General features: G+C 42.3%; 1 protein-coding gene across 4 annotated transcripts in view; it reads left to right on the top strand.

The window, feature by feature from the left end:
* PFKFB4 (6-phosphofructo-2-kinase/fructose-2,6-biphosphatase 4) overlaps positions 1-26,763 on the top strand; it is a 261,428-nt gene that overhangs the window by 165,691 nt on the left and 68,974 nt on the right. For all 4 annotated transcript variants that reach the window (XM_085624550.1, XM_085624551.1, XM_085624552.1 and 1 more), the window contains exons 2-4: positions 11,872-11,988; positions 12,520-12,616; positions 24,139-24,205. In XM_085624550.1, coding sequence (XP_085480676.1) covers positions 11,872-11,988; positions 12,520-12,616; positions 24,139-24,205 — 281 coding nt within the window. The remainder of the gene's footprint in view (positions 1-11,871; positions 11,989-12,519; positions 12,617-24,138; positions 24,206-26,763) is intronic.

Here is a 26,763-nt window from a genome sequence, read left to right as displayed (position 1 = left end):
ATGTTAAGGAAAATAGTGCGTGCCACGCGCTATAGCAGTATTCACGTAGTGGAAGCGCAGCGCCTACTCCAAGCACACCCTCCCGCAAAGAAGAAACACCTACGCCATTTGGAGACATCAGTTTCAGCAGAATGTACAAAACAGGCCAGGTTATTGCACCTAACTACGCGAGAGCTTGGGGAAGTAGGCGGGTGCTTAACTGGGTGACGCACTTCTAACAAAACCTCCACCTCCATGCCATTAAAAACCCCGCCTTGTACGGTCTTATCTTAATGTAGCACGACAGAGAATAATATAAATCAATATATTTTAAATAATCAAGCTATGTGTGCGGGTTACAGTATAGCAACTTCGAATTTTACGAATACGTCCCTCTTGAGTGTACATGACGCGCTATTTGTGCAAGCAGGCATTGTATTGTCCGATTGTAAAGGCTTTGCTTTTGGTTTGTTATCTTTATGGGGGGCCATGTGTTTGAAACACATGGCCCCATAAAGATAAGAAACCTTTTACCACACACGTAAGTCAAGCGAGCCAGTCCAACTGGGACGGCTCTAAAAGAGAAAAGTGTGCGTCGCTGGAAGCTCTTTTCCAATGGCTGGCCACCGTTTAGCATAAACAGTGACGCCAGCCAATGGAAAAGAGGGGCAGAGCTTAAACCCGGCTAGTGAAATCTACCCAAAAACACAAAATCTCGCCAGTGAGACTGCGCATGTCTGCACATCCTATGCTAGCCGAGACATAAAAAGGGAAAAAAAAACTCTAAAAACAAATCAACAGGGAGACTATTAAAATCTTTCTGATTTGGAGTAAGCTTTGTTTACTGCGTAAAGGAAGACTCCAGTTTTGCACCTGTCACTGAGAACTTGGATTTACCTCAATTTAAATGTTCCTGAGCATATCGTCCTTTTCTACATTCCACCACGCACTTGTGTAAATTGTTGGTTTGAACATGTACCATTGTGGGTATCCGCCTTCTGTCTCTGCCTATGATTCCTAAGCTGTAGTCTACAGAACTGGACTGAATGCCACATTAGTTGTGTGTACCATGGTAACACCGCCTCATCTCTTTCACGTTGCTAAACCTTCCTTCAGCATTTAACATTACAATAAGGTTAGCTACTCTGTATTGTAAAATCACCGTGTCACCTGAATGACATTGGGATCCACCTGCAATTTGGTGCCCCGCAATTTCTCTCATCAGGGCTAATGATTGTCTTGATTTCACGGAAAATCACTGCCACGTTTGAGTTGCCCTTGCACATCAGTGAGAGCTCATCTTATTAGCTACAAATAAGTATGCAGTGTCTGATGTTACTTCTAAAGGAGCTGAAGAGCGAAAAATCCAGTACTGATTCCTCTGAGACCCCTGTTGTCACCTCCTTTACACCAGAATATCCAATTGCCATCGCCAGCTACTCTGTCAGCTATCTCCTTCCTAAAGTATTTTAACAAATGAGCTCCCAGTCTAGGACAGTTTGACCTGTTCATTACAATTAAGGTGAAATGTTTTCTTGCTGGATATTTGTTGTCTTGTGAAGCCATGTATTTTTCCCGCGGCAGTCTGTTCATCTGAATGATTTCTGTTTCTTTCCCCAATACTGTTGCTATACTGCCTGTTCTTTTCTGTAGCTGGCAGAGATCTTTTCTTGCCGTTTACCCCATTTGTGTTCATTTTAGGAGGTGAAAGGATGTATATAATCTGAAAAACAAAAACGTATGGAAAAACCCAGTAGGTTGACTTTTGAAGTGCGCATGTACACAGACCCAAAGCATCCATCTACACATAGGACAAGACCATTACCGTAGGTTCGCACAGACAAAGCGCCACATATGAGATCCAGGGATCCATAATTCCTACACAAACAAAGGCCCATTCACTTCACCCAAGTAATCCCTTCACGCTGGGTGTCCGTGTGATTCAGGTTTATATCCAACTTACCAAAATACACAATAGAACCTGCATATTCTCCATACAATATGTATATAACTGTGACGATGAACCTTTTTAGTGTTGAGAAGTTGATAGCAATAATATTTACTTATCAATACTACTAAATAATAACACTCAGTATGTATTTTATGTTAGTTTATCGTAAATGATGTTAAATGAAAATGCTCATCAAGTACAGTCACACAAATGCAAATCCTAGATTATCACGGAGAGAAAACATTAGCAATGTATAGAAACAAACTCAATTCAGACAAACAATGCATTGAAGGAGTGGATGGGCGAAAAGAGAAAAGTTTCAGAGACAAAATACATTTGCAAATGATTATGCAAATCCAGAGTATTATCTATACTAACCCAAGTTAGAAACCGGGAAATCGACCCTCTGGTCCAAAGGGCAGCAAGGCCCCTCAAGAAGAGTCGAGTAGCAAAGATTAAGTCAGTAATCAGGAAACGGGTAGGCCTGTATCTGGAAACAGCAAAGCGACAATCTCCCGCTAGCTCACCAACACCCCGTGCCCACTGGGCACCTCAATTATACCCTAAAACCCAAATGTCCAACCCACATTTGTTTCAATATGAGAATAAACTCCGTCTCTCATTGGCTAAGGATGGGGGTGTTCTGTCACAGCACTCTCAGCATGACTATTTTATTTAATGTCCTTTAGTCGTAAACTTTCAGCATTACGACATATCCTTCCCAGGAAACCATTATGAACACAATCATAGTTCAAATTTCCTTCAGTTCACTACATGTTGCAAATCTCTGCGCTTCCTTTGGTTGCCTCTGCCATCTCGAGAGGAAGTTGCACGCTTCCATTTGTTTATCAAATGTTTTTTTTTCATAGCTTGGCAGTCATACAGCACACCACAAAGTTTATTTATTCAGACGCTTTTCGTTCTCTTTTCTCATTTCAAAAGCCTCTGGTCGTTTTATTTTTTCTACCAAATGTTATCCTCAAACTGACATGCAGAAGATTAAGCCCATGCGTGCTTTTTTTACAGAAAACAAACACATAATATTATTATTTTCATGAAATGTAATTTTATTGCACACCATCCCAGCATTGCGCTAACCCATGCACAATCCTTGTTATTTCTAGCAAAATATTATTAATCGTGCACTGAAACCGCATTAATCTTCTTATCAAAGCACTGGCGGCCTAGTTTTCATGCATTAGTTTACACATTAGTTCACACATGCGCAAAAACATTTCCCCTTATTTTAGCATTAATTAATACAAATTTCACAGCACACTGTTAATGAATGTTACGGAGGGTTTAATGTGAGCAGGTTTTTATTTTTGCAAAACCCTGCTCCGTCCTATACAAAGGCTCATGCTCACAGGCTGCCACATGCACCTGTGCACACCCTGACCAAACTAGTTCTAGACTTAAACACCAGGCGACATCCAAGCACCCATGCACGCTGATGTACAAGCAGCCATGGACACCTACTGCTGCATATGGACTTCCCGTCCAAACATACATACTGACAGGTTAGTACCCCCCACCCCCCCCCCCCCCCCCCCCCATTGGTTGACCGAGCAGTCAGGATTGCTGAGAGATCGGGCACATCAATTAGTCTTCAACTGATTATCACAGAGTGATTGATACAGAATATGAAGCCGCATTTCTGCTCTAAAAGTATTTCTAAAATTCAACGTCATGAACTGGGATGGCTCAGGAGTAATATTCCAACTTGTTTTCATGAAAACGATGATGAATGCGTGTTAGTTTCCCATGACCAGTAATGTAAATTATCTTAAACTGCTTTTATAAACAAACCTGGCTAAATACTGAAATAACAGTAGTGCTTGAGATGAGGTTGGTGACCATGGGCTTGATTTATTTTATGCCACTTGGCTAATTAGAAATGAAAGCCAAGGTGGCTGTCATTTCCAAACCATTGGCGTAGCCGCCGTCACGGTGGTTCCTGTCAAAGCTGTTAACTGTTTGGTGCATGGCTCCAACATGGCGGAGCCATGCACTAAACTGTTTTCTTTTCTTTTTCTCAAAAAGAAAATCCCATAGTGGGATTTTCTTTTGAACATGTAAAAGAAAATGCTCCCCTCACCATTGAGAGTATTGGGGAGCATTTAGCAATTTTCTCTGCCCCTTACTGCCAGGGTTTTTCTCGTGGTGATGGGCAGTGATAACTGACCTCTAATTTTACCCATCGAAATTAGGCTGGCGGAATTGGGTGTCTGCCTTCGATGGCCTTTACTCCGTAGGGCCATCAGAGGGGTTTGATCATGGTGTAGACTGAGTAGTCTCCGCCGCGATTATACCAAAGGCCCTCCAGTTTATAGATTTTGAAGATGGGCCACAGTCTTGGTGGTATAGTGCCTCATAGACTGATAAGGATGGGGCAGACCAGATTAGGTTGCAATCTTATTTTTACGACTAGTTTACAGCCATGCCATGTCTGACACGGACATGCATTCACTTCTGTTTGTTTATTCATTTTTCCTATTTTTATTGTGGTGCTGCACCCAAAGACAGGTAGTAGACTATAGAGAACTAGATCTCCTTACAGTACAACATTGAGGGAAAAAACTGTTCGGTAGGGTGTCATAATAGTATCCTGATTGGTACAGAGTTTATCATCTTCTAAAGTGGAAGGAAGGTGGGAACAGAAGAGTGGGGGAAGCGTGTGAAAGGAATAGAGAAGTAACGTTCAGATGTGGGTTGAAGAGGTGAGTAAGCAGTATGTCAGATCTTCAGTATATTCATAGAACTTGTATTGTAGCCCATTGATTGTCGTTTTGGAAGGTTTCCCTGGGTACACTTTCACGCACTTGCGCAACCTCCGTTTGTCCCCCGTTTAGGTCACTGAGATGGCGCTGCTCAGTAATGACGTTTCATGGCCCGAAGCAGAGAATCTGCTGAATGCTCAGAAATGTGCAGATTTTACCGCATTGCCCTTGCTGGCTGGCTTTGGGTTTTGTTAATTTAATGTTCCACCTTGTTCATACAGAAAGGAGCAAAGCAGGCTTTTGCATTTTCTGCCACGGTTGCGGGTAATTTTGCAGGTGATTCTGCCTATTCAGCATGACATTATGATGTTCGTTTCGGTATTGCAATACCCAGTGCCTCTGATTTTAGCATCTGCATGCTGAATGGTACACCGCGTCTTTGATATACTATTAATATCTCTTTAAAAGGACGTTTTTCGTCCGTTCTTGGTTTTCAGGTCAATTTGTTATCACACAAAGATATGGTTTGGACATTCTGTGACAGATTAATGGAGAAGTAACTGCTCATGCATAAAATGCACTGCAGGTGCCAATTTGCACCCCTTAAATACCTCGCATGCAAAAGGTCTGTTTAGGTTCAAGGGCAGCAGGGTCGGTATGTTGTCAGGTGCTTATCTATGTGCATTCCTTATTCAGAAAGGCATGTGTTCAGGTGTGCACCTGCAGAACCACCCCTTTCCATTTCTGTACAAATGACGCACAAACCTGATCCGGTACAAAAATGTCCCCTTCAGCACTACAGGTCCCGCGTGCTCTGCCAGATTTAACTGTAGAAACGCAAGTTCACTTCTTCCCTTTATTCAGGGCATCCACATGCTTGACGACCCTATCAGGCCTGTACATATTAATATCTGTCCAGGCTTCAGTCACTGAACACACATGCTCATGGGAGTCCATGGATATTGAGGTGTTTAGAGTGCTCCCGCTCCTTTCTGCTGCAAGGAGGGCCAGGCCAGAAATAAGCAACAAGGAGTTGTGCTTGTGGCCTGGTCCTCCCATTCCGCCTCTCTCCTTTTCTGGAACTTCTATCAATGGGACCAGTTTTTGAATCTGGATATGTCTGTACAGGAACTGTGTATGCACAATGGTTACCAGCATGATGTCCCTCTCAAATGTTCATGCTTAGGTGTGTGCACGTAGTCTTTACACAGCTCTATAATTACTTTATGCCAAAAGATATTCTTCCTCCTAAAGCCCTCCAGTCAATTAATGCTTAGAGGGTGGGTGGAGCGGCTCACTCAAGAAGGTTGTTTAATCTTCTCCTTTGGGGTATGAACATTTTTTTTTTGTCTAGCTGCATCAAATGGTTGTCCATATATCAGCATATGAAGGTAGAGAGGGCATTAATGGGAATTGTGCACAATGATATTGTCTTCACTATTCTCGCAGGGATCGATGAAGGGTGGTGGAGACCCGGGATGAGCCAAGCTGGGTGTCATATTGTTATTTCGCAATACTTTTAGTCCTTTTTTTTCTAAACACTTTGATGCACTGCAACGCCATTAAATAGCGAGAAGTCGTCATTCCTGGCTTTGCGGCTGATGGTCAGCTGTAACCAGACACATGTACAATGATTGAGTAATGTATTTCCTAGAAATGTCAATATAAGCCTTATTCATTACTTCCACTCGTATAGCCCTATTTTTATATGACAAATGCTGACCTTCCTTGCTGTATTCATGGGCATCATACGCAGTGCTCTTCCCATTTAATTGGGAATTTTGTTAAAATGAAAATCCATAAAAAGATTTAAACCAAAAAATGTAAGTAGAGACGGCCTTCTAAGGTCCGAAACCCCAAAACGTTGGATTGCAATTGTATTGTAGGATGCAAATGACTTGGTGAGTATATAGAAAAGTAAACCATCAGAAGACAATGTGTAGTCGTCCTTGTATGTGAAGGATCAGTGTGCAAACTCAATGATTAAATGTCATGTGTTTCATTTCTTTTTTTGTGCATGCGTCGCAGAAACGCGGTAACCATTGGGTTTTCACCTGTCTCCCATAACAGCACTTCTGCTGGAACTAGAAGTCTCCAATTATAATCCACACATCTAATACAGTAAAATTGGAGCTTTTACTGCAGCATGTTCATGGCGAGGATGTGTTGTGGACCATTTCCATGTTAACTTGCACAACGACTGGCAGCACATTCAGCCTCCTTGCTTGGTAGACATTAAACACACATTTTGGAATTACATTGCACCGGATTTGACAAACTTGGGTCTTTCAACAGAAACTAAAATGTGTTTTTATCAAATGGAATCCGCTGAAAACCCTGCCACAAGTTTATTTTTTAGTCTTCCTGTCCGTTACTTCCTTTCCTTTCTTTATATCATTCATTTTAACCTAAATGTAATCATAAGAGATCTGGTTCACCATTACGTAAAATCGTGTGGAGCATCATTTGCGGTGCCACATGTATGTCACAGTGGAGTGACTGAGTGAAAGGATGCTGAGGAGGGAGGTGAGATGAAAGTAGCCTGTGGTGAAGGTAGTCATTACACCCAGACCAGACCCTCTTACGACAAACGGGGCTGTTGGTGTGGAAGATTCGCTTTGTTAAGGTTTCTTGAAAAAGAAAGGTACACATTATTTAGTATTTTACCCTTTTTAGATCTGCTATACCCAACCCTCTTGGTTTTAATAAAAATGTACTATGCATGCTTGCATAGCCTTTCAACTAGTTCTTTTCATCCATTGACCAGCTGGAGTGTCATTTTCAACGTCCACCAACTACAGCATAACTAAAGCACATGCCACAGGCTCAGCCCATTTCAGCCATTTGCTTATCTGACTGTATTCTGCTCTTGCTCAATGCACAAGAAGTAGTCCAATCAGTGCCTGGGAGTACTGGTGCAATGCGGGCTTCACTTAAAAAAATATTTATTATGGACTTTTCATACAATATGTGCCTTCATACAAAGGCCTTCACAAACAAAATAAGCATTGGAAAGCAAAAGGGAAATCCAAATGGTTGGCAGTCAATGCCATAATTATTGGCTTTGCCAGTTCTTGATTTTGGCATGTGTTTCTATTCCTCACAAATGTGCTTTTATTATGCTGCTTATTTGGTAACACATTGGAAAAGCTACTAAATCGGTGGGATTCAGTTTACAGTTGGCGGAAGAAAGTGGAAGTTGATGGTTCTGTCGTGGCTGTCTATCGCATGATTAAGCGGTGGGGGGCTTACGTTATGTTGGAGCTGCTAGAAAAGGTGGGTTTCAAGTGTCTTCGAGAGTATAAGTTGTCTGGTTGTGACCATATGTGCACCCAGCGGTAAACGCTGAAGATCATTGCAGTAGGGCTGATTTTTTTTCTCTGATTTTCCATACCCATGCGTAGAGTTACAACAGCTTGTTAGATCCCATCTGTGTTCAGTTCCTCTCCTAATTTAATTTGACAGGGTCCTCTGTTATTTTATTTGCGACAGCGATACCCCTAAATTTAGATAATGTATTGTAGGTTAGTTTATGAAAGTATATCCATATTTTGGAACTCTGGTGATCTTGAAAGAAAATCTCTATATTAAGGTTTTAACTTTTGTTGCTCCTTCATTACAAATGCATCTCGAAAAGGTTGTAAAATAACTGATTATTAAACTCATTCCACTTGCCAAGTGTTGGATCACATAACCTTTGATTTGCTAAAACATATGTGTAATTAAAAAAAAAAATGATTTTTACTTGGTGCGCTGCTAGGAATCTTCTTGAGGGTTGCCACATAACTGTCAGCTCAAAAGTGAATTTAGGAGCCATGCCTCGCCCGGAAATTATTTATAAAGTGATTTAACTAATCCTTTTTTTTTTTCCACCTACCCACATGTTGTTGTAGTAGTGGAGTGATTAGAATTCTGACCATTGACCTAGCTCGCATCCAAATGTGTTCTATTATCCAGCCAACTTTATCAACGTTGATTCATACGTGTGACTGCAAATCTCTGCAGCTGGATACCCCGCTGGCAAATATGTCTGGCTAACATGTCTTACCCGCCTGCCCACAGAATGGTCTATGCGAAAACCGGATTCCTAAACGGCTTACTGTGTACCACTAGCATCAAATGAAGTCTCTTTGGAGAAATTGTTGAATGTGGCTGCTTGTCCTTGTACATGGACATCTGGAAATGATTGTGAATTGCAGTTACAGCATCCGTTTTAGAAATGTCCTTTAAAGTATAGCATAGGAATGACGATTGTGCTTACTAATGTCAAAAAGGTACGCTGTTGGAAGAGAATAGATTCCTAGAACTTTAATCTTCACAAATGTATGCTTTTGATTATTCCTCTTGCACCGACCCACTCCACCCTTCAGGCCATATTGTTTATTATCCTCTCTATGTTGTTTATTGAGTGCCCCTCTCCAGCTGTGTTGTTTATTCGACCCCCAATGCCATTTTGTTTTCTTTTAAACCCCCCTTGCTGAGTCTTTTTTTTTTATTTTCTTTTTTTTTTTTCAACCCCACCTGGTCATGTTGTTTATCCTTTTTTTTTTTTTTTTTCACCCCCCCCCCCCCCAAACCTTGCTGTGTTTATTACCCCTCCCATAGCTATGTTGTTTATTCAGTTCCCCCTAACCCCTGCCAAACCCCCAAAACCTGGATCCCCACACCATGCCCCAACCTCAGCTGTGTTGTTTTTTGATCCCCACACAGCAGTGTTTATTCGTCCCAACTCTTCCCCCCCCCCCACCCGCATCTGAACGCATTGCTTATTCCCCAGCTGTGTTGCTTATTTCCCTACCACTCCACCCACGGCCAAGTTGTTGATTATCCGCCACTCAACCATGTTGCTTATTCCCCTACCACCCTGCCTCAGCCATTTTGCTTATTCCCCAAGGCCACGTTGCTTATACCCCTCATACACCCCGACCTACCGCCTCGTGAGAGCTCCATATTCACCCTTTCACCCGCCCCCACCAGCAGTGATGCTTATTCCCCCTCGGAAAACTGTGTTGCTTATTCCTCCTCCCATCCACTCCTCCCACCCCTTTCTGGCTGTGATGCTAATTTCCCCCTCCCACCCATACAATACGCTCCCCCGTGGCCGTGTTGCTTATTCCCCTAACCCCGGTCACGTTGCTTATTCACCCTACCATGGCCTAGCTGGGTTGTTTATTCTCCTCAAACCCACCCCCAGGCCATGTTGCTTATTCAACCCCAGCAGTATTGCTTATTCCAACCACCCACATATTCTCCACCCCTCCCTCGGTGTCCCTACTTACTATTTATCACCCACCTGCCATGCCACTAAAAGTGCCCAGCGCTGGGTATTTCACAGCTATTCTTTTTACCGTTCTGTTGCCTCCACTCACCTGCCCTCCCATTTTCCTTCCCACCTCATTAGCAAAGTCAATAGCTCAACCATAGGCAGGATCTACTAGCTGTTCCAATGCTTGTTGGTCCAGTACTGGAGTTTAGGCTTAAGCATGGATTTTGTTGCTGTTAAGTATGTATGTCAATGTAATTATACGTTGTGAACAGATTTTGTGGTCACGTGCGTCTCACCTTATTGATGGCTATCGTGGATAGGCTAGGGGTTGTAGCTACACATCTTGGTTGTATTTAAGCATTGGTCGACGAAGGTTTGCATGTGTTACACCATATTCATGGTTAAAATGTGGGATTTCGGTGATTCATGTGCATACATTTATGGGAATGCTATAGGTCACAAGCATCACTTCAAGAATGTTTAGATCGCTGGGAGGCTGTGTAGTTGCTTGTTGCATTCCTTGTTTTGTATGTGTGTTGGATTTTATAGGCGTTTTTCTTTTGGAAGAATTTTATGTCCTCTATAATATGGACTGCAGTCTCATGTCTCTGATCATGGTCTTTGGTATCTGTGATGTAATATAGAGTCCCCTTCCCCCGAACACTATTCATTCTTTTTGCCCACAGGCATGGGGCCATATCATGGTCTTGTTATGTGCCTTGCGAGGTATCTAAAGTTCAAACAAATAATTTGGAATTACTGCGTTAATCCTTGAACTTCAGACCGAACAGGTTAAAAACAGTGAGCAGGGAATTGTATCTGTCTGTTTCCGGCTTCTGTTTAAAGTTCATACATTAACTCGGAGAAATTCCAAGTGATATGTAAATACGTTAGACACCTTGCACAAAAAACAGTAGCTTAGCCAATCATAATATGGCCTCGAGTGACTTAATTTGCTTTTCCCGGAAAGTAAAGAAAAGAACCTGTGAGTAATTTTTGAAGCAAAATTCACTTTTGATCCAGAAATCATGTTGTGCTGAAGGAGACTGACAAGCATCTATCCATTGAAAAACACCTTCCCGCTTCTGCAGATGAACACTGGGTAGAATTAAGAATAGGCCTGATATTGGTACAGCTAAATTCTTGTTCCATGAGCCTACTAAAGAAACGTTCACCAACTGTTTGCAAAGTCTTCAAAGCTTCGCGTCCTTGACTAGTCTCACTCTGTTTATAGATATTCACATGAAACCATCCTGAAAGTCATTCACTGTACCAAAGTGGATTCAATGATCAGATTGGGTACGCCCTACATTATGCACCTGAATTTAATGGGATACCTGCAAATCATCCCAATATGTTCATGGTAGAATCATCATCCCAGTTACATCACAACCGAAACATTAACAATTTCTTGAAGAACAAATTTGATGAAGGCCGAACAGTGGGACTTTAGTGCCCAACACTACTGCTGCCCTCTGGTAGGGGTCCAGAGCATTCAAATCTTCTGGCATTTCTAAATTGGTTCTGATTGGTTATTTTTACTGACGATGCTGCCACTGAGCAGCAGCAGATGATTTCTGAATGGAGGACCACCCCTCTACTCCATTGAGTTGCAACAGGCTTTTATTCCAACTTTCTGTTCAGCAGTGTTCTGAAGTGGAGATTGCCGGCTTGAGACCTTCACAAAACATCTGCATAAAGTGACATGTTGATTTTGCTAGGCAAAATAAAACTAAATGCTATTAGTTGGTTGCCATGTATTTTAATGGCGTAGTTTGGCCACTGTTTGTTCTTGGCTCATTTTTTGCACACTTATAATGAAGTGGTTTAACAGTCACACTTATTTCAGTTACAGCTTTGCTTGTTGTCATGTCTTTTTCGTTATTTGTAAGTTTCACATCTACAACAGTTGTTCAGCTTTAGTATTAATGCCAAGTTATTTTTTTCTTTTTCAGTATGCATGACCAATTGCCCTACTCTAATTGTCATGGTAGGTCTTCCTGCCAGAGGAAAAACCTACATCTCCAAAAAATTAACACGCTATCTAAATTGGATTGGAGTACCTACCAAAGGTAAGCCCTTACAAGCACCAGCTTCAATTATGTATTTCAATTGCCTTCTGTCCCAGAACCAACCTATCCGCCAGTGATCTTGCAGAATATGTTCTGTGGATCCTCTCGCCACAACCGCTCCTTTTCATTACAGGTCCCTTGCAGACTGCTGTAGCTTACTATTGTTAAAGACCTTTTGTGAACAATAAAATTCAGCGAGTGGGATGTGGTCAGCTGTTTATCCAACATTGGATGGTTTTGTCTACCTCACTTCCCTGTGATTCAGTGCCTCTGCTTCCTATTCTTGTTTGTCCTGCCCAGGAGTATTCAGGTCTCAACACTTTTTGATTAGGTCGCATTTATTCTTTCACTGCTGATGTCAGACCTTGCATTGCCGTGCATTTGAGGGAATATTGTCTCTCCCTTTCAATAATGCAAAGGCTTTGGTAGTTCATTAAGCGTCTGTTATATATATATGATGGATGATATATTCATATAAAAAGACAGTCTCACTAGTTTGCTACTAATTAGTGTTTTTTTTCTTCTTCATAGCATTTAATGTTGGCCAGTATCGACGCGAGTTTGTCAAAACCTTCAAATCCTTTGAATTCTTCCTTCCCGATAACGAAGAGGGCTTGAAAGTACGGAAGTAAGTGCAATGTGTTTTAGCAGTACGTGTTGTATATGTGTCTTGCATTTGTGGAATGGTGAAATAATGGAATCCTAGGATATAATAAATTGATGAAAAGGGTAATGGTTTTTTAGAGAATTTTTTTTAAAAGATGTTAAATATTTTGTCAAGTAGGAAACCTGCAGGTAAAAACTGAAATAGTTGAAATTAGGGCAGGATAGATGTTCTGTTTTGAAGATAAACTGTTCCCCTTTATTAAAATGTAATCATGCTATGTTTTTGTAACTTCTTGGGTCAACTGCATGTTTAGTAGACTTTTCTTTGCTTCAAAAAGTATGTGATGGCATCCTGTTGAAGTATGTGGCCTTAACTAAAAGAATGTTAAATAGGGATTTGAAGTAGCAGTACTATTAACTTAGCTAATCGTACAGTGGTTTTCAAATAGATCTTTACATTAAAACATTATATCCCTATGCCTTGAGGCAGGGTGGGGTATTGGGACAGATGGTCGTAGCCAGTCTTTGTGAGTAATACATTAGAATAAAATGTAAAAGCCCTAACCCGTATCCTTGTGTAGCCTTGCATCCTGCTGTTACCTAAAGCAAGTTGAGGTAGGACTGGGCAATATGACGTTGCACTTGCTCGTCCTATGCAGATTTGTTTCAATAGAGCACCCAGTGTGTTGACTTCAGTGTAATTTGGTACAATTGATATACAGTTATCAACCTGTCTAATGAGAACGTTTTCCTCAGTTAAAACCAATGCTCCCAATAGGGGAAGGAGAATGTGAAACTCTTAATTTTATTGGCCAACATTTATCCATAACGTTACCTAGAGATCAACCATGTGCAGTTTATAGTTTGAGGCTTAATTTTAAATAGGTGCAGAGAGTTTAAATTAAGAAGTATTTTCAGGCTGCAGATAAAAAGAAATGCAAAATGAGGGCTACCATATCCATGGTCCCCAGAATGAGGGTCTCGGTTAGGCCAGCTATTTTCTTCCAGTTGAAAAGAGAATGTTTTATCAGACTGTTTCCTGAAAAAATAATATTATTTGCACTAACTGCTCCCATAATTTCGTCCTTTTATTAAAGCAGCACCTTCCACAGGTTGTTTAAATAATTGTATTTGAAAAATTTAGCATAATCATGATAGAAAGGGCTGAAACCCCAGTTGCCCCATAGCACAGAATAAACGACCACCACTTCAAAGCATTATTATGAGCTCCAAGCAGATTTTGCAACCCCCAAGAGCCCAATGAGGGCCTATGGTTGAACGTAGGACAACGCAGAGATACAAAAGAACATTTTATTAAATAATTGCATGTCCTTCTTTCCACTGAAAACCTAGCCCCACCCAAAAAAGATTCATCAGAATGTAACCCCCTCCCCCCATCACCCCAAGGTCAGACCGCCAGCCACTTTCAACTTACTTGACTAGAATTTCCTGTTTTCACCTTGCATCCCTTTAGGCTCTAAAGAAACGATCTATCGTTGTCCCACTACAAAAAAACATATTTTTCCTTTGCAAAGCACTTACAGTAAGGTTGGAAATCCATTGATGACTCTAATCCTCTGGCCAACAGTGGTTTTTGAAGCTTCATCGGTTCTCATTTCCTAAATGGGGACTCAGGAAAGAGATGCAGCTAGTAATTGTCCTAGACTTCAATGTGGCCTCTTGCCTTTCAAGAGTGTCCAGGACTACCATCGGTCTTCCCCTATCCTTGAGGTCTCATTATATTTCTTGGTGAGGACCTGGGGGAGGGGATAACGTAAGCCTTGCACACCACTTGGAGTGTGTCTTCCTCCAACAGTCCTTTAAAAATCTCCCCGACAACGTGAATCAAAGACTCCTCAGGTACTAACCCAGGAATCTGCACTGCAGTGCTGTCAACTGGGATCCGCTCTTCACATTGTTCAGTAGTTCACATGGCTGGTATAGCCTCACAAGACATGCTTGTTCGAGATGCGCCACACTATTAGATAAGCCCTCCATCTTTCCCTACTCAGCACTTATCACTGACACTATTTTATTCCGTTTCTGCTCAAGTGGCATGGGAGTGCATTTAGAATCATCAAAACAGTTTGCTTGAACTTATTAATTCTGTCTCTGATTCGGATTTCTCTTCTGCCATTTGAAGCCTCTAATTTTCAATGATACTTTTGGGTTGAAAAAGTCGTTCTTATTTTTGGTGTTGCATCAATGGCTCTGACTTGTGGGACCAAACTGTCCCCACTAACAAGTTTAGCATGGATAGTAGGGTGTTATGCAGCTTGCAGTTGTGGTGCTGTGCAGGATATCAGTCCGGGTGTGTAAGGCAGGAAGATACAGTTCTGGCTGAGGCCCCCAAAACCTTCTTGAGCGCACTGCTTGTGATCCAGTCTCACTGATGTAGTCCTCCCGCTTTCAATGCAGCACTGGCATACAGGACACACCCAGGACCCTGGTTCAGCCACGGGCGCTGCTGTCTCATTTTGTCTATCTCCTTCCAACAGCCTCAAAAGGTCACTGGTGCTACCAGTCCATCGACTTTGCTACTGGAATCAAACTAGCCTGGCTGATCGATGCAGCACTGGCATACAAGGACACACCCAGGACCCTGATCCTCCACGGGCGCCGCTGTCTCATTTTGTCTAGACTAATCTTTAACTGTTTTTTTTTCTACAGTGAATTTCTATGGTTGTACGTCTTGCCTCCCAAAGCAAGCGGTCTTGTGGCGAAAAGACCTATTGTCAACTGACAGTGGTCTTAGAGCTTACCCATTGCTTGCCGTTGGTTGGTTGTATTGTTGCTGATATTTCTTTGCTTTTCTTCATCAGCATGTGTGGGCTTTACATCCCCTTCTTGTTTGTCTGTACCTCTGAGCATGGGTACTCACAAACCTTTCCCTGGGGGCCACAAAGTACTGTCTTTGACATGCCCGAGGGCTGCGCAGATGCCAGCAGGGCAATGGTCGGAGGGATGAAAGGTGGACGTAAGGATGGGGGGGGGGGGGGAGAAATTGAAACATAAGCATGGTGTAGACAACAAACCGAACCTACACGGATGTCTGTCTGCCACCAACCTTCTATTGGCATGCACTAAGAATTAAAGTCAAAGCAAGGCATGCTAATAAAATACACTTTTTTTGAATTTGCAGAGTTTATCATGGTTTTACATGTTTACTGCAAGATGTCTTTAAAAGGTGTTCCTAAAGATAAGCTATCCAGGACACCTTTTCTGTTACTTTAATTAATGTGTAAATAAAAGAAACCCATTTCTTTGACAGTTATCTCAATGTCCCTGCTCTGTCAAGTGAACAGCAGCCCAGTGCTGCTGTTCACCAGGGGGCCGCAGTTAAAGGTCAGGAGGGACGCATGCGGCCCCCAGGCCGTACTTTGAGTATCCCTGCCCTAGAGCTTGGACGCATTACTTGTGTCCACCCACTGCTCACTTTTGAAGCAGTACTTTTTAGGTTGAGCCTAGACAGCGCAACTGTCGCTTAGCACCCTGTTGTATTTGCTTTGTGGAGTTCCAACTCCACCCATTGTTTGCCTTTGCTTTTCATTTGTCTATGTCAATGGTCAGTCCTGCCTCTTTGTCCCTCCTTTTTCTCTTCTGTTCCTCCCAGCAGCAGGGACTAAGTACTCTCTCATTACACTATGGTTCTTTATTAGTTCTCTGGGGGATTATTGTGTTCTTGTGTTCTTGGTTTCCGGCTCTTTTACTGTTTCACTGAGTTCAACTTTGGCGCCATAGCTGCTTAGGTTTAACTATAGTATGTCTCCCTTCCACCTCCTCTTAATGCCACAGTTGAGTTAGTGCTGCCTCCGGCTCCCTTAGTTGTATTTTTTAGGTCTCGCCTGGCGTAGGCTGCGCAGACATCCACAGTCTCGCTGGCGAGATTTAATGAGTTAGGGTAGATTTCACTAGCGGGGTTTAATCCCCGCCCCTCTTTTCCATTGGCTGGTGGCCAGCCATTGGAAAGGATCGTCTAGTGACGTACACTTTTCTCTTTTAGAGCCGTCCCAGTTGGACTGACTCGGTTGCTTTACGTGTGTGGTAAAAGCTTTCTTATCTTTATGGGGCCATGTGTTTCAAACACATGGCCCCATAAAGACAAGAAACCTTTCATGGCAGAAGTAAAGCAGGCCGCATGTTTATTTTTGCATCACGCTTAAAGTGACCGCGCGATGCAAAAATAAACAGTGGCTGACTGGTTCTTTTCAGGAGCAAGCAGTAAGGGATAGAGAAACGTAGTTCAGTACTTTTCTCCACATGTAGAAACAGAATCTTGGCGTCGCCGCGGGGAGACTGTGTGCCGGGCTGCACACATAAAACCTCCATTATTTAAGTGCAGTGCGAGGGAGACCATTTTAATCAGTAATCCCCTGCTGACCGTTTGACCCGCGGAGAGTTCAGATTAAAAATAATGTGCCCGTCTGAACCTTACTGTAGATTGGCGGGGGGGGCTGAGCCGGGGTGGGGGTGCACGTACTTTAAAATGCAGGTTGAATGATGGACCTTTAATTCAGCATCCTGCTTAGTTCGGTTGAAATGTACTTTGCAGCAGTGCCATTCCCCTTTCATTGTCCTAACATTAGCGTAGCTGCCGAGCCGGTAGTCTTTCCTCTGCTTCTATTGCGTGGCGTAGGTTGTCCCCGCCAAGAGTCGGTGTTTGGGCGACAGTATTTAGGCGTCGTGAGTCTTATAAATACGAAGGGTTGCGACACAGTACTCGTGGGCTTTCCTCTCTAGTGGTTATGTCGTTCGTTGAATTGGTTGATTGTTAATGCGCGTTACTTTGAGATGTGTAGATGTTTTTGTTTTGTGGATTTGGTTTGTGTATGTTTGCGAGCGCTGTGCTTCGTAGTTGATTGGTCTGTTCTCTGCGACTGATGCAGTGATTGATTTGCGGATCTCCAGCAATCTGCGCTTTGTTCTCCGGCGCTATTGTAACTGTGTGCTTGATTGTTGAATTATTTTAGAACTATATTTTGAACTGAAAGGCTGTTTAAAGCAAAACATAAGCACAAAGGCAGATTTGACGGGAAAGTGTTGATGAAGCATGACTGGTGGAAAATGAGGCGAAGATAACGATGTAACAGACATGAAATATATTATCTATTATTTACATATTGGCATTGGGAATCCAGAATACAAGCATGCAAAAACATCTAAAACGGATTAGCAGAGGGAGGCACTCGTCTGTGCCCGCGGCAGACTTGACGTTGCGCAGTTCGGGGGTTTACAGCATCTCACATGCGGTGCGCTGCTTTCCGTGTGACATTTTAGAGTCAAGGCCTCCCATCTGCTACGTTCGTCTGCATTTTGCTAATGACGCCATCGTGGAAAGGGCCGTCCCGGAAATGACAAGGTCACACTTTGGGAGTCTCCTCCCTGCGCCACCCTCGTCTTCAGTGCCCCTCAGTATTTTGCATGCCTGTCAATGGCACTGATTGATCGCCCTATCATAGATACCCACTTATTCTGTGAGTAGGACAGTACCCATGACTTGCCAGTATCAGAGTCAACAGTCGCCCAGACAGTTTACAAGCACATGTGCCGTGCTGTCAGCACCTTGGGCACCTGGGTGACATATGTAGCTTGTCCTCATGCCAAGCAGAAAACCTTGCGCACATTATCTGCGTGCAAAGCTGTCCCTCCCCGCCCCTCCCTGCAGATCACAGATCCAGGCGAAAGCGCTGTTGTGGGGGGTTAAACATGTTTTCAGTGCGACTAGATTAGCGCCTCCTTTCTCACGATTTACAGAAATGGAAGAGCAGATAACGTGATAGTTATTAACTGGAAATTAAGTTAATCGCACAAGATCAAAGTAGAAACTCTACTAACGACTCTAGAGAAACTTGGTTTAAAAACAGCAATCCTAACTTTAGTGTTGACGGAGACTTTTCTACAGTGCTTTGCCTTTGGATTGTAACCGAACAGGAAGTTTTGCTAAAAAAACACATAACTCACAGCTGATAAAAGAAACTGTGCTTATTCCTTTTTTCAAGCTTATATTTTAGTTGAATAATTACAGTTTGGAGCACCCACGTTCATACAGTAGGAGAAGCCTTCACACAGGCATATTTATTTATTTTTGATTTTGTACAGCGCTGGCTCGACCCAAAGGTAACAGAGCGCTTTACATATTTAGAGAACACGTTTACAACAAGTACATGACGAGTCAGGTGGGAATCACAGGCCGTCATATAGAACAAGCATTGAAAATGCAATAGGTCTCGCCTCTGATTTAAGTTAAGGCCATTTGCTTTGCTAATGGTATTATATAGCAAAGCAAATGGCTTTAACTTAATAAAAGGCGAGGCCTATTGAATTTTTAATGCTTGTTTTGCCTTTTTGCAATTTTCAATGTCTACCATGAGTTGGACTTTTTTGGTAGGATATATAAGGGGAATTGGGCTTGTTTCCTTTCCCTCCACTCGTGACCTCGTGCTCAACTAAGGATTGTTGAGTGTTCCTCAAATTGTTTCCGTGAGGATCGTCATGTATTTACATTTAAAAGTTTTGTTTTCATGACAATTGTCATGTTGTAAAAGATATGATAAAAATACCAGTGTCCATATGTATTCTTTTTGCATTATACCATTGTATAGATTAATATTTAGTATTAAGACAAACATTCTTTTCACATACAGTAGTCAAAAAATGGCTTTAGGGTTTTCTAAAACCAGCGTTTTAACTTGGTACTTAAAGTTGCTTACGTTCGACAGTGGAGGAGTTCTGCCATTCGGCAGGACTTCCTTGGCTGCCATTTTCAAACGTGGCTGTGTTTCTTCAATGTAAACGGTACAATAGACCAGTTAAATTTACATATTTGAAAGTGTTCTTTGCGTTTCTTTAAAATATAACTATGTCCTATGACTCGGCGCTAAACATTACTTTTCGCCACCAAGGTAATTTACGTCAAGCAGCTCGGATTGCTTTGGGCTCAGTAGAAGTAGGCAAGGCTGAGTGGAACCCTTTAGCGTACGACAAACTTTTTTTTTCTTTTGTGTCTGACGCTCCGACTCTAGTATTGTTGTCCATTGTCTATATGCACGTCCGGGAGCCTGGAACGTCTGCAGCAGGCTCCCAGACATGATTATAGAAGTGGATTTTCCGAAGTGGACGAAGCGCAGAGGGCTGAGAGCTGGGTGGTGGTGAAGCAGCCTTAAGTGAGACGGACTTCAACTGCTGTGCTTAGATCCCCTGTTCTTGCTGCTGCCTCCTTATTCCTGCACTCACCTTGATCGCCCGGGAGGGCCGAGGCGACAGCATGAAGGTGACTGTTGATTTTGAGGAGTGCTTGAAGGACTCTTCCCCATTTCAGGTACAAAAGGGCCCTGCCGTCCTTTGTATTCCTCGCACTTAACACCTGTACACTGTCCATGGCAGTTTGTGTGTACCGGGGCTAAAGGACAGGACTGCAGGCTTAGTTTGTCTTTAAGAAATTGCTCAGAAATGCACAACACTTATCTATTGAACTCAGGGATGATAAAACTGGAGGGGCTCCGAAAGGGGCGTGACCAATGTAATTAAGGGCATGGCTTAAACACTTAAGCTAAAAAAATCTGTGCTTAGCATAGTGTGCCACCCAATTTGTATTTTGCTGTTTGTCATTGCATGCAGATATATGATACAACAAGTAACATCATACCTACAAAAATTCAGGACTAATGGCTCGGTCAGTGGTTATTTGTATTAGATAAATAAGCAGCAACTATGGCTTGTTGTATATAATATTGAAAAAGCTTCCCCTTAGAGCCCTGATGACACCAGGACAGTGTTGCTCCTCCCCAGTTTAAAAAGAGACGAGAAATCCAGAACGATAATGACTCTCTTTAAAGGATGTCCCTTCCCCTACAATGCTCACCTGGCATGTTGTCATGCCGTAACTAGTGTGAGCACGTGCACATCATGTGCCTGTTGTCACTGCAGTCTGTTTTTTTCCGGACTGCAGTGACAGCAGGCACGAAACCGAGCCCGACAGAGACCCGTTTCAAAGCCCCCTTTAAAAAACTGCCGGTGCTCAGACCCGGTGAGACCTCGAAATGAAATTAATATCTTCCCAATCGAAAATGGCCGCCAAAGCGTGTGAGGCAATTACGCTTTCACAGGATGCTGCGCGGCAGACAGTGCGCGATGAGGCATCAAAGAGAAGACAGTGACCGGATTCCTGCAGATTCGGTTATGGAACGAGACGAGACCGGCTTAAGTAAGTAGCGTTTTTTGAATACGCTAGCCTCGCGCCTAGTTTTTAAAGTTGAGTCGTTAAGAAATAGGTTGCAAACTTGATCCCACTGACCTGAGTGGATAAGTCCCTTAAAATTTGAACGATGAAGGTATCGCACCTTGGTATGAATCTTGACGAAATTCGCTCCGGTGGGCTCCTTCGTGATGAATTATCCGCAGATGAAATTCAGACCCCACACCTGGTACCAAATTGTGGTGTGCAGGAAAGACAGGGAACAGGAACTCCTGGTTGTAATCCTGGTCTTTTATTTATGCATGAAAAAGCAGTAAATAAGGAGTAACAAAGAGCCCACGGACACAGCTGTCAAGATAGCAGGAACATCATAGTAACTGGCAAAATGACTAGAACCTAACATGACATACTACCATTCTGAACATAGAATGCACCGACTTAAAGAGACAGTGAATTACACAAACCGTATACTACACCCGGCCCACTTAAAGCCCTGACTGAACTTATTAAAAACATTTGTTCAGGAGTAGTGCACATTATCGTATTAACTCATCTATCACTCGAGAAGCAAGTCTAGTGACGTCGCTGGAGCCCTGGGGCTCAAGATTCTTGTTTAAAGCGTTTAGGAGACGACCACGAGATGGCAATGCTGGAAGAACGTTGATTAGTTTTGTCGTTATTGTGAAAGGAAATGGCTATGCTATAAAGGAGCACATTACCATCACTGTGAAGATCGTTATCGGTGCGAACACTACCATATGTGATTTCTTGGCACGTAAACGTGGTGTGACCACCCGGGCTGGGGTGCGTCCCACAGAGGCTGGCATCTAGTTCCCAAGATGACTCGCTGTTTGTTTCAGATAGCAAGCCACATTTCGTCTTTTTGTGGGATTAATGAAAGTTACAACAGGCCTTATTCCTAATTAGTTATATTTGTTTTAGAACGTTTCTTTATGTAATTATTTAGGGGTGATTATGATTATTCATGTTCAAAATTCATTGTGTTGGTATATTGCTTGGAGAATTAGCTCTTCGCCGCTACATTGTAGCAGTTGTTTCTTTCCATGTTGCACTGTTACTAAAAATCAGGTTTGTGTGGTTTGGTGCTCGGTGGAAGGAAGCCCTTATTTAATTTAATGTTTCATCGTTTTTCAGCCATGTGTGTTTTACATGCCAGTAATGCACTGTTGAAAACGCAAATACATACTTATAAATAAGGTCTCCTTTTTCTTGCGCATTTAATCACATAATTAACCCATTTGCAAAATGAACAAATCTATCATTTCAATCCAACAATATGACCGTAAATGTAATTAAATTGTAGCAGACTTCAACAATTTATTAAAATAATGTGCGAACGGGCTCTGTGAATCTAATGTGCCTTGATGCGCCGTTCTCAATACAAGTGTCACGGTTTCTGAACAAAATAGAAATTTAAAAAGAAAGCTATGTGCCTCTTGCATATGACTTTTAGTGTGGTACTAATATGTGGTTATTGTTTATGGTGCAAATTTGCACTTAAGGCCAAGGTTATTGTAATTATGCAACATGAACACCAAAACAATGCCACAGTGTTGAAGTAATTATTTGTCGATACAAGGTGAATTATCACCTTTTCTGTATGCATAATTTATTTAACATTACACTAAATTTTTGTCGTACATGCTGCATAATTCCAATGACCCTGGTTTTAAGTGCGATTTTGCACCATGTTGACAGTTTGAAACAATGTACCAACACAGTCTGTTTGGAACATAAACAAATGTTTTCATCTATACATTAATAATTTAAATAGAAATCCATGCAATCTTCTCATAGCAATTTTTTCCTACCAGGAACTTTTTGCATTTGCTAAATGGTTTATATATAGCCATTTGGGAAATAAAAGTATTGAGCCGTAAATAAATAATTTACTTAGAAATCCACACCACACAATTCCACGCCTCATAATTCAACAATAGGAAAATCCAATACAACCCATCTCTCCCTCACACTTGCACCAACCCTATCCTCTCTCCACAACACACCAACTACCGCTCTCCTCTCTGCCTCCCAATACCCCCTTTCATCTCTCAATCCCACTGCCCCTCTCATCCCTCCCTCACACTCCTTATCTCCTATCTATAATACCTGCTCACACATGCAAACTTCCTATACCTCCTCGCGCTGTACACTAGTCAAGATCTGGCCTCCTCAACCCCACCCACTCATCCTTCTCTCTTGTACCATATCTCACCCCTCTCTTGCTCTCTCATGCACTCTTCCTACCTCTCTAAAATGGTTCACTTGAGGTCTTCAAGCACAATCTTTCCCATACCTTTTCAAAGTTTCCATCCCTCAAACCCACTCTCTCCTCCTCTTCTTCGGGTGTCTTCTGTGTACACAAACACTCCCTCTTTATATGTCTATGGCTTGCTGTCCACTTTTGCCTCGCACACTTTTCTGCTCCTCTACCTGGAGTTCTTTCACCTCTTTGTGCACAAACTACTTATCCCTCTCCATCTTCCTTTCAATCTATTATCTGCAACTTCCTACCCTATCTATTCACCATGCCACATAATTCCACTACACAATTGCACCACACAATACCACCCCACATAATTCCACAACTAACTAGTCTAATCCAACTCACATAATTCCACTCCACATATATCCACAACACTCGAAACAAAAAGCACACGGGTAAAAGACATTATCATTTACAACACCAATAGCTCTAAATCTCGCAAATGCAAGACCTATTTCATTGCAAATGCTTGTTCGTTAAGCAGTGCATGAAAGTGTATGTTTTTTCCAACAGTCCTCCATATGTACTGTTCTTCCCTCCCACCCACTGCCCGCACTCCATGTTACTCTTTGTCACCCTTGTCCTATGTGCTTTCCCTCACCCCTCTCCTTGTTGGGCTCACGCCTGTGTGCTTCTGCATGTCACATTGCTACTTTTGTGATAACTTAAAAAAACTATTCATCTATCCAACCTGGATCGGTAAATACAAAGAAAAAAGTGCCTGCCTAATTTTGTAGGTGTGTCAGTGCCTGTTTTTTTTTTTATGATGTACAGTGGCCAAACTGCCACCGGCAGCTAACCAGGACTTATTTTGGTTTTGTTTGTCCAAGTCTTGCATATGGTAAATGTGAATAAAGGGTGAGTGGGTTAAGACTAAATGTTTAAATCTAAATGTGCTCTACCGCCCACACCAGCAATTATTAAAATATTTAACTAAACATTCATTCTTGTACATTAGAGGTGTGTTGCCATCAAGACCCCACAAATGTATTTAGAAAAGTTAGTTGCTATGACTGTCAAGATTGCATGTGCTAGCTATGTTGTTTTTTTTCCTCCTCTGAAGACAGTGTGCCTTACAAGCTCTGAATGATGTCCGACGATACCTCTGCGATGAAGGTGGACAAGTGGCGGTATGTTTTTTGTTTATTCATGTACCTGTAGTTCATAAAAGTTTGATCAACACTTGTTTATAACCTTTTAAGAGGATATATCAAAACAATTGTTTGTTGTATTCACATACCTCCATTGTGAGGTTAAGTTCTGCATTAGATTTTATGTCTGGCGTTAGCCAACATCATTTAATTGTATTAAAATTATTATATGCCACACTTGTTGAGGCTTTCAGTCAACCCTCTTCATCCATTGATCTAGTGTTGTCATTCACATTTTTCTTCAACCCACTGTAGCATACAGCAATGGGCCAAGCCCACCTCAGCTGTTGGCTACCCTCGCTGTGAGCGATGGCATTCTGCTCTTTCACAGGGCCACACACATAGTAGTTCTCTTCAGAGCCAGAGCCTACTATAGTGACATGCTTTTTCAAACCAAAAAATACTTTTAACCAAACTGCTCCCCAAACTATAACTTTTTTTAAAAAAACATACAAAACAAGCTTTGAAAATACTAAAAGGCTGTCGGCCAATGCCAGACTTATTGAATTTGGCAATTTCTCCATTGCTTGTTCTCCATTGATATTCAGTCAATTGAGAATGCCTTGTTTCCTGTGAATGTTTCCTGTGAATGTAAACCTATTTTTCTTTTCTTTTTGCAAAGGTAATGTTGCCATTGTGAGTTTGATTGTGGTTCAACATTTGCGGTATACTTATTACACACTATGATGATGATACAAATCTGGGAGCTAGGTCTGCATGAATGCAGCCCTTTAATTTGTTTTCATTTCTCCGCATATCTGCCCAGCCCCAGGTGCACTAACCTGAAGTTTCACCATCTGATACAACATATGGTGGCATCGAATCATCACAGACTATTTCTGAACATTTTGATTTCACATTTCCATATTGAGACAGTACATTTTGTTCAATGACAAACCAAGGTATCCCAGCTGTAATTGACTGTCTAAATGCTATTAGAACATGCAAGAAATAGAATGATGAGGGGACTAACTAGTAGCAAATACCTGCTTTGTACAACAGTGGCTTATGTGATTACACAATTCACCCCTGACCAATGCAGCTTGGCTCATCTATAGGTACCTCTTATGATGTTATTGCACACCAGCTGTCCCCTGACATTGCATAGCAAGTGCATTAGGTAACTGAGCATGGTTTTACCATTTCTAAAGCTAATATTCCTAAGGAGTTTTCGAAGGCCCTGCAACTCCCATGGAAAATGTTTAATAGAATGAGTAACATCCACATAAATGAGGTAATTGATATTCATTCACTCTTGTAGTAGTTTGCATTGCCGATGTATACCTTGAAAGGTGGACAATTATTTGTGAGAATGCCCACTGAAACGTGTTAGTTCGCAATCCATGTAACCTCCATTACCTATTGTCAAGGCCACTGGAATTACGTGACCGGGGAGGACCAACTATGCATCAGAGTTGACTAAATAATGAAACAACAAAAGACAAATAATGTGGCACGTTTAGTATAATTTCATTTTTGCAGTCAATTTTACAAGTTAACACTATCTTGGCAAAGGTTTTGCCTCATTATTGGCAATTTAACACCCAATTTAAAAATAACAGAAAGATGGACGGTCAAACTTGCGGTCGGCCTCCAACTGCACAGCAGCACTAGTCGCCGCATTCTTTATAACATTTGATCCTTTTGAGGTTGAACCAATATTTTTCTGTTAAAATCTGCTGATTGATTAGCCACAATCCATTATCTGCTGCACAATCTATTGTGTGGAAAACGCCACAGCCGCAAATTCACATAATTCCAGTGGCCCTGTCTGGTGACAGTAAATAAAAGTATCAGACGGTAGCATGAGGCCTACTTTGTCTTTGTTTAATAATTCCTAGATTTAAGAAATAATAATGGTGCAAAAACACACATATGAGCTCTACATCATCAATATAAAGGTGCCACTCTGTAAAAGACAATCCAGTTTTTGTGTTTGAATAAATAATGCACTTCAGCAGCAGTCCGTAAACACTTTGGGCCTAATTATGAGTTTGGCGGTCTGAGATCCACTAAATTCACGGTGTTTCAGCGTTGACAGTCTGGCCTCCACTGCACTTGCGGTTTGATTGACGGATTACAACTTAGGTGGTCGGACCACCATGGCACCGCTGCAAATGCCAGGGATCGTAGATCCCTGGCAGTGACGCAGCGGTCTGATGGTCGCAATATACTTTGTGGTGCCCTACGGCACTGCCAAGCGTATTACTTTACTCCCCACCAGCAGTCTCATGGAGGTTCTTCCTAACTGCGAGTATGAAAGAAAGGGGGCCCTACAGGCCCCCTCATGGCCCTGTGCACGGGGGTGCATGCATGGGTTGCACATATTGTGCCCCCATGTGTGCATGAACCCCAGTTCCTGCAGGCCATGGATTGTAGAGTCCATGCCGTGCAGGAACTGCCTTTGCCGCTCCCATTGCGGTGTCCCTTTTCAGAGGCCCCGCCAAAGAAACACCCTCCAGACACGAGAAAATTCGTAATCTGGTGGGCGGTGGTCATACAACTTTGGCAGTGTGGGAACAGTGCACCCGCGGTGT

The sequence above is a fragment of the Triturus cristatus genome, chromosome 9 (genome assembly GCF_964204655.1).
Source record: "Triturus cristatus chromosome 9, aTriCri1.1, whole genome shotgun sequence".
In the NCBI taxonomy this organism is placed as follows: Eukaryota; Metazoa; Chordata; class Amphibia; order Caudata; family Salamandridae; genus Triturus; species Triturus cristatus.
This window is presented reverse-complemented; position numbering and strand designations above follow the sequence as displayed.